The following is a 20,832-nucleotide window of genomic DNA, read 5'->3' as shown; positions in this document are numbered from 1 at the left end:
TGGAATTTTGATCTTTAAATTGTTGAAATTGTTCTGTATGTTAATGAATCGTCGTTTTTGTAAATACGCCAGTAAGGTTTTACCCGTTGGTGGAAGAAAAAATAAATAAATAAATAAATTAGTTTACCTTCTACTCGACGCCTACTATGTTTCCTGGTACCAACATCAAAGTAGTAAAGTTATTGTAACTTGACAGGGTAGCTAGCAAACGTTTCATACATCAAAACAGCATTAATACCATAAAAAAAACCTGCTATTCGTCTGTAAAAGACAGTAAAACCAAAAACAAGCGATGACATTCAGTAAACGTGTTCGTATATAGTGAAATCCATGCGTCAACGAATGAAGTAAGAGATCTAGTATCATGCAATAAGCGAGACTTTTAACGAACGGTTAACAGATCTAATCGTTATTATTATGATAGACGATACTCTTGTTGTCTCTAATTCAATGTGTCACAACAAAGTTGAAAATCGAATAAAAAAAAATTTGATAAACTTTAGAAGGGATAATCGAAGCTAAAGTTTTTCTATCATGGTGAAATAAATCAAATGTAAAAATTTAAGTCAATTTGACTTTGCTAGAAACACGGACAAGTTATCAATATTTGGTCAATATATTTGTACGCACTGAAGGGGGAAAATATACGACGGATAGAGAAAAAAAAAATTAATCAATATACCATGGCTCTGCCTCTGCCATTGTGCTCTGTGAAAAGCCTTATGGTGGAAGTCATAAAATTTCCTTTTTTTTCTTTTCTATATTTTTTCTCTGGACATTGCTGGTGATGGAATAAAATGGATAAAAGATCTCTATGCGATATTACACGCAGAACATATAACGTAAAACCATATATTTCACAAAAGAATACCCTTAAATGCGGAAGTAATAAAGGCATAATGATTTCTATTCTAATTGCGAATATTTTCCATTTCCTATTTGCATAAATTTTATTTCGTTTTATCCCATTCGAAATCCTCTTTACCATTTTCTGATATAAAAATGGGGATATTACTCACAACCTCATTAATAAAAACTTTACAATGTCGATTATGTCACAAGTCATATCAATAAAAACCCAATATACAGCCCATAATAAGCTCTATTTATTTGAAAAGAAGATGAAGGAAAACCCATTACAAGTTTGTTGAATGTGTCTTTCCATACTTTTTCATCATAACCAAAACATAAAAGGCAATACTAAACATAACATATAAATTTGCCTCTGCATGATCGTATAACCCCCAAATAGACTCATTCTGGCACAGTGATATGAAATAGAATTTTCCTATTTTAGATGTTTCGCATTATGTAACTGAGCAAGCACACATTCATAAATCACTTTAAGCCATATGATATGCTATAAAAATCATATTTACGTAATTCTAAGATTTTTTTTTTCTTCACTCTCTCTCTTTTTCTCTGTCTTCTCGTTCGTCCTCCGTAGTATGTATTCCTTGTTGTCAAATTTTATTATCATACACATTTTTTGACATCGAATATTATTATTATCTTCGCTCGTCTCTTTACCCTTTTTTTTTATTCCATTCCAAGTATTTATATTAGAAAATCCTTTACTTCCCTTTTAGTATATATTTTATACGTTTCTCTTCCTTTCTTTTTCGGTTCGAAACAGAAAAGCTCTCCCATAAAAAAGACCTAGTAAAAAAAACAACTTAAAATACATTCGTTATTGATGTGGTCAGAAAGTTTTCTTTATTAGTTTTTATATGCACTCACACTCATAACGTTCCGTGTGTTTTCGACTTTGTTATGAAATATTACTTGAATCGTCAAGAGGAAATACATATAATACCCAGTCCACTTAAGGCTTTGGAAATCATAAATTTAAATTGTATAAATTTGAATGGGCGTTTAAATGGTTACCGGTTATCGAATGAATTACGTAATAATTCGGTTAGTCCTGTGATTAGCTATTGGAAATGATAGTTTCTATGTGTAAAAGGATTTAATATCTGTCGTACCCTATATAACATTAACTGTGTTAAGGTTGTTGGAATTTCTTTTCTTTTTTCTTATTTTAATTTTAATTTTATCTAGGGCATGAAATGTACGTGATTACACATACTCCAGAGAATATAGGGTCAAGGATATATGCATACATATACATATATATATATATATATGTCATTCTCCTGGTATGACTGAATTATTTTCGGTAACATATTGGCTAGCGACAGACTGTCACTACCCTCATTAGCATAATATCAGAGGCATTAAGTATTTCAGGCGAGACGTTATCAAATTATAAACGTAATTGGTAGACAAAAGCTCTGGATATAAGTTTCAAACAACCGCATATATGGCTGTCATTCAAAATTGTTTGCATCCACATTAGAAAACTTTTGCAACAATATTTAATTCGAGGACTGGATACATACCAATTCGCTTTTAACCAAAATCTCTCGCAATAATGCATATATAAGTATATGTGAGACAAAATGTCAAAAATTTCTGTTGCTAGATAGACTGTGGAATGATTGAAATAACCGAATCATTATCAACGTTCCTGTCTTTGACAGAGTAAACGACTTTATGTCATACCCACGGATTACAGTTAAAAGCATCATGATCAAACACATCAGTCTAATGAAATCCGTAGAATTTTCGCTTTAAATAACTTTCACCTTGACACTTTAATGAATTACGAAGAAACCTTACCTGAAGCATAAAAATTTTCAGTCCATCACTACCACAATTTTATGCATTCAACTATGTGTACAACGGTGTACGTATAACAGCCCGACGAAACTCAAGATCAAATCTCAGCGATAAAATGAAAATCTTTCGTTAAAACTTTCATGAATTCATTTACTAATAAAATAATTAAATTAACATAATAATCATTCTAAGTAAATTCATAATTAATTAGATTTAAGCATTAATAGCAGCAGCTGCATGACACTCAGCAATGTTAAAATGGTGGAGGTAGATTTATATTTTACCCTACATTATATTTCGTATATATAATATTTTCTATATATGTTCAATGATCGTACTATAATAGGATAAGAGTGTACAAAGTTTGCAGAAAAGTTTTCGGTTAAAACTTGTTGAAGATATTGTTGAGCTGAGAACATTTCATCCAAACGTTTTTAATATATCTGCACCAGGATCAAGACTTAATCTATACGGTTTAAAATTAAGAAATATAATGTTAAGGAGGGAACGAATGTCTGTGTTTCAAAACTCGCACACATACACACATTTATGTATATATGGGTGTGTTGTGTATCCATCGTATCGTAAATATACAAATAGTATAAAATGTTCGCCCCCCAAAAATAGTTTTCAGTGTGTGATTATAATTCACCCCGACTCCAAACTGTACATATTAATGGATTTTCGAAAATGGTTGCTGGTACACGATGAGGTTCTATGGTTTTGGTTCCATTTCACTTACAATTCAAGACAGAATCTGAAAATGTGCTCCATATAACACCAAACCTCCATAATTTACTTTCCACCATCTTTGCAGGGGGTTTTTTGGTTCGGTGTTCGGTTATATTGAATTGTCACATATAAACGAAACAGTCTATATGAATTATACAATCAAATAAGATAATTTACCGGAAAACTTGTCTACACATAATGGTTACGTCTCGTGTGTGTATTATATAAATATGAAACGCTGCGAAACAGTTCTTAATACTGTATGTGTATGGAAAAACGAAAAATGATATTAGCTGCTCATATATGAATAATAGTTTGCAATCAAAATCGTTTCTCGCAAAACCGTATAGCATCTACATTCGGGTATTACACTTCCTTCAGTTAGATTGTACAACATATTACATTAATTTGAGCATATCAGCATACCATCAGATAAGGGTTAAGAATAATTTATTATGTCTGATTAAGTGCAAACTTTCGAAGCCAGCATATTAATTATAATTCGTGTTATACCCACCATATAATCGATTAGAAGAGGTTTGGGTTCCGGATAACGATTAAATTTTCATAAAATTACATGTAGTTGTAGTATATATGTATAGATATGGATGGATGATGGCGATGTATGTGTAATTCGACTATGTGTGCATGTTCTATCCAAACTTAGTTTTTCGGATGAGTTTTTGGGTATTATGCTTATAGAGATTATACAAGCCTTGGATAGATAATGGCGCTAGGCAATAAAGCAGATGGTATTTTATTTGTGATTTATTAGGCGAAGGATATCTCTAAAAACGATTATTACTACAACAAGAAATACTTCGGCGAAAATTAAGTTTCGCGTTTGAATGTTATACGTATCCACCGAAAGTCGGGCTGTAGAATTTGCGTCGGTCGAAAAATCCAAAATCTTGTTAAAAAACGAAATCAATCAATCCAATGTTATAAATTAGGGCTTTTGCCGTCATTTTTAAATATGCTGAGTATATTCAGTATATCGCGTATATTTTGAGTATATCCAGTATATCGAGTATATCGAGTATATCTTCGTATATTCCGTATATCGAGTATAAGTCACATGAGTTTGACAACTGCCTTATTTAGAAAAATGAAATTTTTTACGCGATGGATTTCGATCAAACAAAATGCCAGTGTGTAGCTTGTGATCTCAGGAGTCTGGCATGGTAATTAGTTTTTCGATCGAACTAATATCGGCTGAGCGATAAGACTTTGAAATCAAGTGCAAATCACATACAAAAACAAACATTTACCAAAGTCTTATCGCTCAGCCGATATTGGTCCGATCGAAAAACTAATTATCATGCCAGACTTCTGAGATCACAGGCTACACACTGGCATTTTGTTTGATCGAAATCCATCGCGTAAAAAATTTCATTTTTCTAAATAAGGCAGTTGTCAAACTCATGTGACTTATACTCGATATACGGAATATACGAAGATATACTCGATATACTGGATATACTCAAAATATACGCGATATACTGAATATACTCAGCATATTTAAAAATGACGGATATACGGATGACGGAAATGACCGATATACTCACGGTGCGGTTGAATTAATTTTAACTGAGCATTTCGATGCACTTTTGATATTTTTCGATATTATTAGTCAGCTCGGAGCCCTGAACAAGGTTCCACAAAAATTTTTGATTTTCATCCGTATTTTCGGTGACAGTGGTGCATCGTCTATCCTGTCTATAGAGAGAGTGGAGGAAAACTGGTTGTGGTTTCAATCGATAGTGCCTGAAATTCTAATAACAATTGTACAAAAATGTGGTACCCTAAGTGCAAGTGAAGCCGACAGAGACATGCTAAAGTTGAAAAAACGTGATTTTCAAACAGTCATAGAGGCGTGGATACATGAGGGATGAAGCTAATAAATAGTTCTAGCAGTAGAGCAACATTTCCTCTACCAATGACCAAAAAATTATTTTTGGAGACCAACTACATAAAGGCCGACAGTAGCTCAAAGTTTTTCCCTCATATTTGGTAAAATTTGCAGGTTTCAGAGGTACCTGAGACGCACTTATTAAATTTTATTGTAAATAAAATGGTTAATTCTGAAATGCTGGAAGTCTCAGCTGTCCATCGACACCATCAAGCACAAAATTTCGTCGTAGAAGGACACAATTCACTTATTAACGCAACATATCGGCACTGTTGACATGAGTCATTGCAAGTGTGGTGTCGATAGACAGCTAAGACTTCCAGAATTTCAGAACTAACCATTTTATTTACAATAAAATTTAATAAGTGCGTCTCAGGTACCTCTGAAACCTGCAAATTTTACCAAATATGAGGGAAAAACTTTGAGCTACTGTCGGCCTTTATGTAGTTGGTCTCCAAAAATAATTTTTTGGTCATTGGTAGAGGAAATGTTGCTCTACTGCTAGAACTATTTATTAGCTTCATCCCTCATGTATCCACGCCTCTATGACTGTTTGAAAATCACGTTTTTTCAACTTTAGCATGTCTCTGTCGGCTTCACTTGCACTTAGGGTACCACATTTTTGTACAATTGTTATTAGAATTTCAGGCACTATCGATTGAAACCACAACCAGTTTTCCTCCACTCTCTCTGTAGACAGGATGGACGATGCACCACTGTCACCGAAAATACGGATGAAAATCAAAAATTTTTGTGGAACCTTGCTCAGGGCTCCGAGCTGACTAATAATATCGAAAAATATCAAAAGTGCATCGAAATGCTCAGTTAAAATTAATTCAACCGCACCGTGTACTGGATATACTCAAAATATACGCGATATACTGGATATACTCAGCATATTTATAAATGACGGGAAGAGCCCTATTGTATACGTTTCTATCTCGAAAGTCTATCAACAGAACTAAACTACATTTATAGAATGCAGAATCAATCGAATTGGGAATGTCACGAAATTCGTAGCATATCTCTGGATTAGAATAGATATCGTAGCAGGTAAAGTTTCATGAACTTTCGTGGTATTATACAAATTTTGCGAGATGTAACATGCAGTGCCTATTTTTGCGAAATTCATGCTCATAAAGGCCTATTTTTGGGAAAATTCCGTTAGCAAATATCGTGAAATTTAGAAAATGACTTTCCCAAAAATAGGCCTTTGTAACATAAGTCACCTTATTCTGACACAATCTGTTATGTAAAAGACGAACCAACCTTCCGTACTCACTCTAGGCATAATTTATGGGTAGGCTTTGCAGAAAATCAAACGGCTCTAAAAGTAGTAATTTTTTGGTGCTCTCTCTCTCTCTCTGGGTTTTTCAGAATTTGCGACGGTGACCATCTTGTTTATGGTATTTACATACCAGTGAAACGTACCACAGAAGTTTTTATCATTGGAAAAAGTCATACATTTTGTATGTAACCGCTACAACCAGTTATACACTATTACATATTTTATGTAATAGTACATTACGTCCGTGCTTCTGGTCGGTATCGGAAAAATTGTATTCAAAAAATTGCATTTACCGACCAGAAGCACGTAAAAAAATATACCTGGCCTCTGTAATCGTAATGTTTGTCCCTATTTTCATCTGCTGTGGGTTTTATTTGTATACATATGATAAACGGCACTTTTCAGTTACATTTGGCTCTCAAAATTTTATTCAACTCCCAGACCCAAAGAAACCGAATAGATTCATTGACAGACCAAAAAACCCCTCCTGCCTTTACTTAACTGCTACGTTCAATGTGAAAGTGTTGTATAATGATGATAGATTATATTCAGTTCTACCGGCAGCACAAAAAATTTCATTTTTCTTTCGATCGCTCTACATGTAAGTACAAATACTAAGTATCCTGTTGAAAACATAGTCATTGCACTTTCATTCGAATAAAACTCAGTCAATCATTGATAACAATCGCGTAATTTCTTTCCACAAAACAAAACAAACTAATTTATTTCTGCTGAAATAAACATTTATTAGGTGTGTACTCGCACTGAGATTAAATATATTAAAAACGGAAAAGAAACAAACGGAAAAGTAACTAAATTATGCATAAAATAATTACCAAATCTAATGAGAAGATTTACACTTCATTTGACTTTATCTGGTATAGCAATTCGGAGTCATTTTAATGTTAATTAACAAAGATTTTTGGTAATAGATCCGAAACTTCCTCGTTTGCTTATATGAATATATTTAAGATGCAGAGAGTACAGTGTACAAGTACATACAGATACATCCTATACAGTTGTGTGTTTATAGATGGAAAAATTTGTAGGACTTCCTCTCTGCCATTTAATAGCGACAAGATAGCTTAAACATATTACACCTCGAATTTGCGAATGTGCTAAAAACGCATTAATTATTCATGGTGTGTATTCAATGTTCACGTTTGAATTTAAAAGCCTTGCGTAATTGCAATATGTAATATGGCATAGCATGATATGCTATGCATAGAAATTAACTTTTATTAGTTCAGCCAAGTTTATGTTTAAGAGGTTTTTATCCGCAGAAAATTATAATTTCTTTTCATTACGAATCCATTCACACCTCGGTTCTATATCCTAATACTGAATTATTTACATGAAATTTAATGAAATCCATTTTCGATTCGACAAAAAAAAATTTCGCTCTTTTTTCGTAAAGGATTTTTAAGCTTTCACAATTGCTTGTAATCATCAATAGCTGCAAAGAAAAAAAACGCTAAAAATTCAGTTTGCTATTGCATGACTTTGATGGAAGCAAAGGCATATACAGACGGAGGTATATAATACACACAGTCGGGTAAAATGACATACTGCCAGCCGGAACGTATTCACATGCAGTGAATTCAAATGCAAACACTCAAGTTTTGAAATATATACGAACATTTATGAAGTTGTTCCGTTTTTATCGCGCTCCATAATCACTTTTCAAAACACACATAACACACAATGTTTGTGCACATGCTGCATACCGAAAATGCAATGGGAACTGTATGTATATCAATAAAGTAGCGGTGCGATATTAGGCGATAATTTCTTTTAAATATCGCATAAACAAACCACCAAGATTGTACACGATAGTTTAGCATATACGCATACATAATCATACACTTTTAACACATTTCTAGGGTGGTTATTTTATGCATTGGCTTGCACAAGCTTTTTTTTTTCCTGTGTCCACATAATATGTAATTTAATGTATATAAATAGTTGATGTTGATTCGGATCGCAGAGTCCCCTATTCCCCCTTTAATCACGATATGATAAATAAACATATTATGCACTTTGTGGTGTTTTGTTTTGCAGCTAACTTCATCAATGTACATATAGCAACCAGAAAGTACACAACAACTTTTGCACAATAAACGGTATATGGATTTATAACTTCGATATATATATAAACAAACACATACATAGTTAACACATAACAATAGTCACCGCGGTCAGTTCAGCCAATTGGGCCAAATCTGATATAAATAAGGCTTATGCGTTATGTCCGGCTTTAGCATTCTAAACTGCTATGAATTGCCTGTTCCATGTGTTATTTTAAATATTGGATTGTTTATAATGCAAAACATTTTGATTCGAATTAGTTGGTTGTTGTGTTCTATATGGGGAATCGAGGCATTGCGAATGTATTTTCAACTGTAAAGAGGGTCGGTAATACAAGAATCGCGTATTTAAATAATCACATGGCGAATGTGGTTGTCGATTTTCGGTAATTATAAATCAGGTGAATCCGAAATGGAAATCACTAAATCAAATGTTTTAGTTTTCGTATTTTAGCGAAACGGGAGACACCAATGTTGTCAGATACAAATTATATTTGGACAATGAGACAAGGTATTTTAGTTGGTGAAATTTAACATTGGGAAAGATGCAAATGAAGGTGTATGTCCTGCAGCCATAAGTTCTATCAATCGCTACTATTTTTCCCATATCTATCAGCTGAATCTAACCACTACACTAGGGATGTCCAAAAAACTAAAGTGCCAAAATGTTTGGGGCACAGGGCAGAAAATCAATCTGTATGGTCCCCTGATAAAAAGTGTCTATGGGACCGACTCGATCCGAATCGATTTAGGGGTCGCTCAATGACGAAGTATGTGAAAAATAGCCAAAATCACTTGCAAACCAGATTTTTAGAAAAAAAATTATTTCGGACTGATGATGAAGAGTGATGTTAGGACATCTTCGTTTATATTAGTGTAAAATCATCACGAGAAAACATTTTTCAACTTTTCCCTTGTATCGACACCTACTCTGTCCAGGCAGCGCTTGTCAAAGATCAGATTCATAGCGTATATTCTGAGAGCGAGTCCGTATTGGTGACGAGCGACACTCAAAAAATTATTGTGTGGAAATGTTCAGAGAAGCGTGGGCTTCAAGATAACGCAAAAAAAAGTTTAATTATTTCAGATTTGTTTGACAATTTTCAGATAAAACTTAATACTGGGTACCCTCGGTGAACTTTGATGAGTTGTACTGGATGTCCAGCCAATTGTTCCAATCTTGTTTTATCATTTCTTGATAGCTTACCATGTGGCCATTCAAAATAAACCAAATTTGTCATAAGGTACAAACTAAGTCGACATCGACGAGACCTAATGTGTGCCCATGTCGCATTTCTCGAAAATTTCAATATGAAAAAAATTGAAAATTTCGAATTTCATGATTTTCGGAAGTTTGACGAAACAGAGCTTATTTACGAAACTAAATGAGAACAATACTTCAAAATAATACACCTTGAAAGTGTTTTAGAAAATAAATTTCATCTTTCGTATTTTTTTATATCGAAATTTTCGAGAAATGCGACATGGGCACACATCAGGTCTCGTCGATGTCGACTTAGTTTGTACCTTATGACAAATTTGGTTTATTTTGAATGGCCACATGGTAAGCTATCAAGAAATGATAAAACAATATTGGAACAATTGGCTGGACATCCAGTACAACTCAACAAAGTTCGCCGAGGGTACCCAGTATTAAGTTTTATCTGAAAATTGTCAAACAAATCTGAAATAATTAAACTTTTTTTTGCGTTATCTTGAAGCCCTCGCTTTTCTGAACATTTCTACACAATAATTTTTTGAGTGTCGCTCGTCACCAATACGGACTCGCTCTCAGAATATACGCTATGAATCTGATCTTTGACAAGCGCTGCCTGGACAGAGTAGGTGTCGATACATGGGAAAAGTTGAAAAATGTTTTCTCGTGATGATTTTACACTAATATAAACGAAGATGTCCTAACATCACTCTTCATCATCAGTCCGAAATAAATTTTTTTCTAAAAATCTGGTTTGCAAGTGATTTTGGCTATTTTTCACATACTTCGTCATTGAGCGACCCCTAAATCGATTCGGATCGAGTCGGTCCCATAGACACTTTTTATCAGGGGACCATACAGATTGATTTTCTGCCCTGTGCCCCAAACATTTTGGCACTTTAGTTTTTCCATACAATTTTGGACACCCCTACGGTACACATACAGTGAAATCGATAATTTCTTCCCAATAAATCCCTGTAAACTCTAGTTAATCAATCATACAATAACGCACTCTAGGGTATACGCTTAATTAGTCGTCAAAAAAAAAAAACTTGCTTGATATACCCACGCGACCAACATACATATATACCGACCATAATGAGGCAACAATTTATCCAGCTGATTAATTGATAGCAGAAAGATGTATTGATGTCCTATATAAAAAATATATTTGACCAGAACCACACCACTCAATCTAAATTAAATTACCTACCAACAACTTTTGACATTTGACATTCAGTTTGTTCAATCCGTTTCCAGAGGATTCGACCTTAACATGAACATTGATTGACTCTTCATTAATTTTTTAAGTTACGGTCATAGAGACATACATTTACAGTTGAACTTGAGAGCCCCATAAAATTGAGTTTTGTACTTTTCATTTATCGAAACCACATACAAGGAAACTTAAAACTTCAGTATTCGACAACAACAACAACAACAACAACAAAAAATGTTCGAAATGCAGTTGTGCATTAAATATATTAAGCGTAGCACATGAAAACCAAAGCTAAAAAAAGCCCTCGTTTTCAAAATGATTGGCAATAACATTCCGAACACCTCCCTCAAAATATAATTCAATGAAACAAATCATTGGTCACATAAAAACAAACACTTTGCTACTCACATAAAACGTGTACATTCACTTGTGTCGACGCTGCTTGTCCAACACCATTGTTTGCCGAACAAATATACGTTCCACCTTTATGTCGATCCATACTGTCGATAGTCATTATGGGTGATGTCAGTTTTTCATCACCTGTCGATTGTAAGTGAAAAAAATAGAAATTTTAGTCAGAAAAGTGGTATGTTGCTGAAAATCTAGGGAAAAAAAGTCGATGAAAATAAAGATACGATGGAAGATCATTTCCTTGTTTACGCAGATGTTTTTGTTTAATTCCTTTCGCCTTATATGGTGAAGTTTTCACGAAATATTCTTTTTTAATTTTTTTTAATTTTATTTTTAAGAGTGATATCGCGAAATCTTCGAATAACTTTGGGTCGCTCGAGGTCATAAAGTAAGGGTCTGCCAAAAGGTGCCCAAAATCGTTTCCTCGCGATTAGTCGAGTAAAACAATTTTGGGAAAAAAAAACTTTTTCAGCTAGGCTCAAAATGTGCGTCTCTACAAGGCCTACAAGGCTAGCTAAAAAACTTTTTTCCCAAAATGGTTTTACTCGACTAATCGCGAGAAAACGATTTTGGGCCCCTTTTGGCAGACCCTCACTTCATGACCTCGAGCGTCGACAACAAAATAAAGTTCACCAAACGTAGTACTACGTTTTACTCGCAAAAGTTCAACGAATCGAATGAGCTATAAGTCAATAATATGTGTGACCCCTTGTCCCAAAATGTCTGATTTTGTTCGATGTTTTGGCGATATCACTCTTAATCCAACGTGAGTGAATGACATATAACACACTGTGTTGATATCAGAGCCATAACGGGCAATGGATTTATTCCGAAACATTTCATTTCGGTTCCAGTTGGCACAAAATTGCTAAGCAGAGCCTGTTTTTGATTTTTTTTTTTAAGTTTACAAAATTTCCAAAAATTAGCACAAAAAAAAACAAAATTTGGAAAATTTTGGTAAACTTTTACAAATTTTCCAAAAAAAAAAAACAAGAGTAGGCTCTGGTGCTAGGTGCCTTCAGTTGCTGAAATAATACTACAATAAATATTATGCACGTATGACAGAGCGGTCGAGGCTTGCCGAGACGGCTTGTCATACGTGCATATTCTTTTTTCCTTATTCTTTTCCCTTATGCGATAAAAAACAATATGCACGTATGACAAGCCGTCTCGGCAAGCCTCGACCGCTTTGTCATACGTGCATAATATTTATTATCACATAGTGCACAAGAACTCTACTGCATAATTGAAATGGTTTTAACGCTACCGCAATTACATTTCCGCCTGGTATTTTATCGCACACGATTTCTTGTCGATCCGAGGCGAAGTTGTCATCTAGTGTGATAAAATACCTTCACACCTATCTTGGTGGATATAATAAATATTTGCTTCGCTGAAAACGTTCGAACTAATTTAGTCGTTCAGTTGAGGCTGTTGTTATGTTCAAATGTTATTCAAGAAATTTCGATGGACAACTATTTTAAGCGAAAAATGTTCATTATTTTCACTACTTAACAGCTATAATTTCGTGGTCAGTTACGGTATTTGATTTTAGAGATTCTCATACACAGTATTATTATCGCTTATCCCCTGGTAAATCTATGCTACAGTCCTGGTACTGATATATTCAATCCATACATGATGTTCAATTTAATCTGAAAGTTTCTCGCGTTCATTTACACGGAATTAAAACTGAATATGACAGCCATGGTGTTTATTTATTTATTTTTTGATTACATAAACACTAGATCATGGTATAAATACGTGTCGCGTATGGCCATAAAGTAGAACCGATTTTTAAACAATTAATTTTGAAATGCATGTATACATGGCATGCGACACATAAATCAACTTAAAAAAAAACTGACTAAAATTGCTTCATTCAACGCGAGAGTATTAAAGATCGCCACTCCCTTAAAAAGAAATAAAACAAAACTGCTAATGACATTTTTGCTTGAAGTTTTATTGCCAAAAGGATAAAATTTTAAAAGAGTTATTTTCCTGTTGTATTTACGAGGTCACTAACTTTTCGTTACACATTCTAAAATGTGCAGGCAAAAAAAGAGTAAGAAAAATCGAGAAAATAAAAATAAAAGAAAAAAATTATAAAACGAAATCCCAACTATACACATTGTTCCTTGCGAATGAAATACTCCCCTCCGAGATCGAGGTAATGAAAGAATTCTGTACTTTCTTTTGTCGTTAATAAAGAACTAAAAACTTTTTATATCCTGAACATGAACCATCATATCACTGGAAAACAGAAAAGGGTTCAATGAATGAAAATTGAATAAAATGAAATGAAATTTTTTAGCTGAAACAAAACCGAATATTTAATTAATAAACAGGTTGTGGCAATAACGAAAAGGCTTTTGTAATCAGTTTTTGATGTTTGATGTTTTTGTTCGCAATTTTTCTCAATAATTTTCAACTTAGGGTAGGTCACCTATTCATTTTTGAAAAGTCGGACTGTACGGAAAGTATATCTAGCAGTCTGTAGAAAAATAATTTAAACTGTAATTTCGATTTCGCCCGAAGAAGTGTTGAAACTACTCGCAAGTCTGATGATGGTTATAGGAAGGGACAATGCAGCCTGTGTTTCGGGCACTATAACTCCCGAACTTTCAATGGAAGAGCCTCAGATAGTTGTTATACTGGTTCTTGCAAATGTTTGTTAATGTTGTTTTTTCAACTTATTCGACTTGTTAATCCCGAGTGCCTAGAAACTATTTTCGTGTAACTTGTGGACGTTTAAGCGATTTAGCCAAGTCCATTAAGGCAATTTAGGCGTGTGGTGGAAACAAAGATTTTAGTACGAAATCAAATTCCACTTCAAATTTACAATCTCAATCGTTAATTGTTTACAGAAAGATAGATGGAAATTCTAACAGTAGCGAAGTTTTGGAGCCAGAGTGGAGCGAGGTTCGTGAATCGCTCGAGTTTAATTTCCTATTTTCTTTGAGAGGTGAACTCAACGTTTTTCATATGTGCGAGGTATGATTAATCGTCTGTCTGCACGAAACAAAAACATCAATTTGTTACACAATTTTTGAAACCAAAAACAAAGGTGACAGTTTGGGTGAGTAAATTTCAATTTTATACCTTGTCAAAACAAGAGAGTAGGGAAATATACATTTGCTTCCCCCCGAAAAGTCATCAAACAAAGCGTCAACAAGACGTCATTTTCTAATGACCATTTAAGTCGAGGAAATCGCACAAATGAAAAATGAATTGTTTACACAATCCAGCCCATAATAGACATCAAACATACATCAGATGTGACACGAGAAAATAATGCGATATTGTTCAAGGTTATGAGCCATCGAAAGTAACTAATTCTTCAGAGTTATGAGTTCGGCAGTGACGGTTTCTTTACTGTTATGAATACTTTTACTGGACGTACGCACAGCAACGTACGTATCGAATTTATTTTGTTCTAATTGTCATATTTGTACTAGACGCGTACACCTTAATTATCAACTATTATTTATTGGGGCTTCGTTATTGAGGTAGACATGACCGACTAAATGCTGTTAATATGTCTTTTTCACCTTAATATTAATAATAATCCTCTGGAACCTATAAGATAAAAACTTAAAATGACATCTCTAGTTTTTCATCCAAAGAGCATCTATTTTTTGAAATGTAAATTTTCCTATTTTCTGCTCTAGATTTTTATGCGAAACAGTCATTATAAAATGTCAATAACGTTCACGCACAAAAAAATGTATTTTACGATATGCTGAATCAGGTTTTCGTTACACATTTTCCTCATTCCATTTAGTGAATACAAAAAAAAATCCTGTCGAATTACATTAAAAAAATCGACAGGTTTGCATATTTGCATTTTACCCATTTTTTTTTTATTAAAAACAAAAATGAATTAATGTTGGGTCATAAGTCCTTCGTAATGCAATTTGAATGAGACACGGTCTACTGAATATAATATTTAAATATTAAAAATTAAATATTTTATTCAAAAGAATTATTATGCACGGGTTGGAAAATTATGAACCGTTCTGAAAGTCAAACACGACAGTGAAGGTCCGAGCTCAATTTATTTGGAATGACAGGATGAGACCAAGAAAAATTGTAGCGTAAATGCTACAGTAGTAAGTTTTAGCTTGAAAACTTTTATTCTCTTTACTTACACACCACAGTTAGTTTCTCAATCTCAATAAAAGATTTGGTGCAAACTATGTTACGTTAGGTACTTCGTGAATTTTATGCACATTTATACTGATACCGCTGATTTAATATAGATTGTATTTGTAGATTGAATAACGTTGAAGAAAATATCTAAACTAAGTTCATCGGGTGTAGCTAATTTTAGTAGCGGCTGCATGACAAGGAAACGTCTAGAAAGTAGGGATGGGAGGCGTTCAAAATTATCGATAATATCAATCGAAAGATATTATCGATAATCGATTAATCATATCGTTATCGATAATTTAATAATTATCGATAATTATCAAAATATCGAAATTCGATAATTATCAAAATATCGATATTTTGATATTTATCTGAAAATTCATGATAATATACCGATATATCGGAATATATCGATAAATATCGGATTTTCGGACCGAAATATCGATATATCGAATTATCGATATCTTGATAATTATCAAAATATCAATAATTATCGATTATCGATATTTTTTTGATAATTTTCGATAAAAAAAGTCGATAATTATCGATTATCGATAATTGATAATTATCGATAATCATTTTCATTATCGCCCATGCCTACTAGAAAGTGAATTTTAATTGTTCTTTCATTAATAGATTCGAACGAATTGAAGTGATAACAACTCTTCGGAGCATGTATTCGCTGACGCCGATTAGTCTGATTTTAACTGACTTCTAAATTTTAATTTTGTCTGAGCAAATCGTTATCCTCGTTGTCCTTTTGTCACAAAATGTTACGAATCTCTTAACATATTTCATAAACCCATTCTCAAAGTTCTTATAAACGCAACATTTTACACAAAGAATTAGTCTTCACTTCAATTTAACTTTGAAAACCTTCCGTTTATCCACTGTGTATTTATGATTATCACGTGAAGAGGGATTCTTTTGAAAATCCGCCTATCAAAATCGAACCCATTTCGTCTGGGATTGATGTATACATGGTTTGAAAGGTCTTTGCCAGTAGACCTTAAAACAGGCCTCACACAGTCTCGAGCCACACCTGGTTGCTGGTGGAAGATCTCCGAAGTTCGAAAAATAGTGTTTTTTATCCGAATTTTTTGGCCGTTATAAATGATCGTTCCGGGTGAGAGTGGGCTCGTTGGAAAGCTGAGCTCAAGTACTTTCGGGTCATGCCTAGTTTGATTAGATTCATTGATATATGTTTGCAAAAATTTGCAAGGAAAATTTTCAAAATATGTGTGAACTTTAGACAGGTCTGGGCTGGTACTGATGACGCTTAATGTGAACCTAACATGCTAGTCGTAACATACATTGTCTAAGCTTTCCGTTGATACCTCATTTGTAGTGCTGGTGATTGCTGACACAACAAAACTTTATGTTAGTACAACCGCTACTCGTAAAACTCGCCAGCAATCACCAGCACTGCAAATGAGGTATCAATGAAAAGCTTAGACAATGTATGTTACGACTAGCATCTTAGGTTCACATTAAGCGTCATCAGTACCAGCCCAGACCTGTCTAAAGTTCACACAGGTTTTGAAAAAAATTTCTCGCATTTTTTGCAAACATATATCAATGAATCTAATCAAACTAGGCATGACCCGAAAGTACTTGAGCTCAGCTTTCCAACGAGCCCACTCTCACCCGGAACGATCATTTATAACGGCCAAAAATTTCGGATAAAAAACACTATTTTTCCAACTTTGGAGATCTTCCACCAGCAACCAGGTGTGGCTCGAGACTGTGTGAGGCCTGTTTTGAGGTCTACTGGCAAAGACCTTTCAAACCATGTATATATCCATCCCAGACGAAATGGGTCCGATTTTGATAGGTGGATTTTCAAAAGAATCCCTCGAAACATGTTGTGAGTCATTACAGTTTTCGATCCGACAACCCCAAATGATATTATCATAGAATAACAATCATTCCTAGATGTTTATCTACCAAATCGACTTCATATGAATAACCTTTATCACATTTCCAAGCAAATATTGAAAAGAAAATTTATTCGATACATACCGCTCGGCAAAGCGTTGTTTTTTCTCGTCCATGTTATGTTCGGACTGGGATTACCTACGATTCAATTTGTATCGAGAAAAAAATAAATAATTTAGTTATCTAATTCAGTCAATATAAATATAAAAAAGTGATTCAAAACTTACCGGATGCTGAACATTCAATGCGAACAGATGCTCCTTTTTTCACTTGCATCACGTTGCCGGAACTGATGTGATGAATTCTTGGCGGAACTGTTTACCGAAATAGAAATAGGAAAATATTATTTTACGCATCGATTTCAACACTCAAAAATTAGAAACTGAGGAATTTCATGAACTTAGTGAACTTAAGGTTCTCGTGTTATTATTTTATTTCATTTCATTTATTTTCACAATAATAAAACATAACAAGTGACCTGCGTAGCTCCAGTTTGTAAACAATTCTAAGGAGCTACTTTAGAAAATAAATTGTTTTCAACAGTTGTTTGTACGATCAACAAACAAAGAAAAAACGGTAGGGTTATCATGCGGCTTTTAACTGAAGCTCGAAGACCGAAACAACTGTCAACCTGAAAAAACACCCCTAAGAAACCTTAAAGTTGTTCCACAGATCGAACTGAAACAGTTCCAGAACTAGTGAAATTAGTGAAGTAACAGATCTTTTCATCAAAGACTAGGAGATTTTTTGCACAAATGAAGTAAAAGATTTGGTTCTGATACACTTGCCGTTTTTTAATATTTTAACCGGACCACCATTATCCCTTGCAACATTGCAAAATACATGAATTTCACGTGGAATGAAAGACTTTGCGTCATTTTTTTACGTTTTCGTCACAAAAATAAATTTAAACATATGCTGACATGTGCCTGTTCATCTAATCATCATAATGTCATAATCGTATCTTTAGAGTCTGAAGTTCAGACAACCTCAAAACAAAATAAATTAATATAAATCTGTCGCGTGAAAATATATGGCCGAAATCTGCTTAATGTTAAAAGAGACTGGTGAGTGACAGGCAGCTTGATATTGTTGATTTGTAATTGTATACATATTATGTTGTTTTAACAACGAAGCTTTAAATTTTTGGAATTGAAGTCTTCATCATTATACAAGGCTGAAGGCGGGAGTTGCGGGAATCGTTAATTATTTTGTACTGGCGCTCATCATTACGATTGGTTAAATCCCACATTTAAAAAAAGATGAAAGTTGAACTTGCAAAGATTGTTCTGTTAAGTAAATGGACAATAAAGTCGACAGTGTGAAAGTGTTAAGTTAGCATTTTTTAAAAAGACCAGTCCAAAGGAATTAATTGTTTGGCTCTTTTTCGGAGATATTTTACGTCAAACTTACTTTACATCGGTTACATAAAGCTTGAGAGTGACACTATTTACCCAGTAACTATAAATTAGTTGCTGATTCCATCGCAAGAAAACAATAAGAAATACAATTACAGCTAAATTAGCATAAAAAACAGAAAAAAACACTTTTCGGTCATTTTTTGACCACTTTCGACTGTCACCATATCTAGACATTTGTCACATTTCTTGGATAGAAATACTATTTATGAGTGCCACAACAAAATTACCAATCAAATGTGGAAATGTGAAAAAAATGTGAAATATGAAAGTTTGGACTGCACATTCTCCGTTAGATTGGCACCAACGTCAAAACGGACTTCACATTTGGAAAGTACATACCTAAATGTGTCCAGATATGACCTTGATTTGACTTTCGGAGCTATAGCGGGGGAAAATGTGCCAATCACATTTTGTCAAATTTGCTCCTTTCAATATCATTACAATATTGTAATGATGAGCCACTGTAAAAATTAATAACGATTCCCGCAACTCCGTAGTTACTCTTTCTGTTGGTTTTTTTTTTAAATATGCTACGTTGTACTATTAGTACTATTCGCATTATTATTGGAATTATTTTCTATAATTCACACTCTTCATTACACTGTTCGCGTATCCACAATCCATAAAATTTTAAAACACTTGCTAATGAAGTGTTTTATACCGATTATTACATCACAACCTACTTGAAAATGCTTTTAAATCTCTATTGAAAAATGACCGACCAATAAAACTCCATCTAGACATTTTACCCATTTATTTTTTGCAATGAAAGAAACTTTCTATTGCCACCAATGATCATCGTCCCTTTCAGACTTACTTTTATAATCATAAGACGATGGCAATTAAGTGAGACATCTGAATAGGATTTTCAAGATTAATTGCGATAGGGGGGGTTACTGGTAATAAAAAATAATAGATTCTGTGACGTTATTAGTCATAATAAAATAAAACAACCCTCCATCAGCTTGAAACAATTTCGAGAGATGAAAGAATTTATGGGATAAAAATAAGAAAAACAGAAAACTTTTTGTTGAAACATATGTAGACGAGTTTAAGGATTGTAACAACTTATTTCAATACATTTTTTTTACCGTTGTTCTCTTCCGACTGGTTTACTAAGACGCGCTTGGTAGTACGTGCGAATCATGCTAGAAATGATAAAAATCTTTCGGATTTTTTTTTATATAACGCAAAAGAAATATATTCAAATCCTAGAAACAGACTTATCCCGGTTGATCTACTGTAGGTAGAAGCGTACACAACTTGAGGCTCATGTGAATGTAACACACTCTTCTTGTTACATAGACTTATATTGGAAACGATGTAACCATCATTGACTGGCTGTTTGCTTCCATATACCTAATACGGAAATGGTTGAGATTGAATCAATATACATAATCCTTAAGCTGCGTGTGGTTTATAAAAAGCTTTGGAGAAGTGAAACTCCACATGAATTTGAAATTTATATCTTTTGATAGAGGCGAAAAAAAAAAGTTTATTTTTTTTATTTTGTAGCTTTTCCACTGTGTTTATCATGTTTGTTTTGGTAAACTATTGCGCATCCTTCCAGGAATATATTTATACTATTCCATGCACACCACACACATACGTTACAGAAAATTATGGCCCGATCTACTACTACACTGTAGTACATGTTACATATTCGGCATAGCGGCGGTGTTTTCGAGTGAGTTATTTATGGTTGTTGAGATGTCAAGAGTGATGATACATTGCATTTTGAGTGGATTGTTTGACATTATTCTTTTGTTATCAG

General features: G+C 33.8%; 1 protein-coding gene and 1 long non-coding RNA gene across 3 annotated transcripts in view; one reads left to right on the top strand and one right to left on the bottom strand.

The window, feature by feature from the left end:
• LOC119067788 (limbic system-associated membrane protein) overlaps nt 1–20,832 on the bottom strand; it is a 426,428-nt gene that overhangs the window by 60,510 nt on the left and 345,086 nt on the right. For both annotated transcript variants that reach the window (XM_037170932.1, XM_037170933.1), the window contains exons 5-7: nt 17,865–17,951; nt 17,722–17,775; nt 11,545–11,676 (exon numbers count right to left, since the gene is read on the bottom strand). In XM_037170932.1, the coding sequence (XP_037026827.1) occupies nt 11,545–11,676; nt 17,722–17,775; nt 17,865–17,951 (273 nt within the window). The remainder of the gene's footprint in view (nt 1–11,544; nt 11,677–17,721; nt 17,776–17,864; nt 17,952–20,832) is intronic.
• Nucleotides 10,696–19,187, top strand: LOC119067789. The gene is made up of 3 exons (XR_005086042.1): nt 10,696–10,850; nt 14,140–14,144; nt 19,175–19,187. It is a non-coding gene; the product is annotated as an uncharacterized LOC119067789 (long non-coding RNA).

This window comes from Bradysia coprophila, assembly GCF_014529535.1.
Source record: "Bradysia coprophila strain Holo2 chromosome X unlocalized genomic scaffold, BU_Bcop_v1 contig_128, whole genome shotgun sequence".
NCBI lineage: Eukaryota > Metazoa > Arthropoda > Insecta > Diptera > Sciaridae > Bradysia > Bradysia coprophila.
Note: the sequence above shows the minus strand (reverse complement) of the source record. Positions and strands in the feature narration are given on the sequence as shown.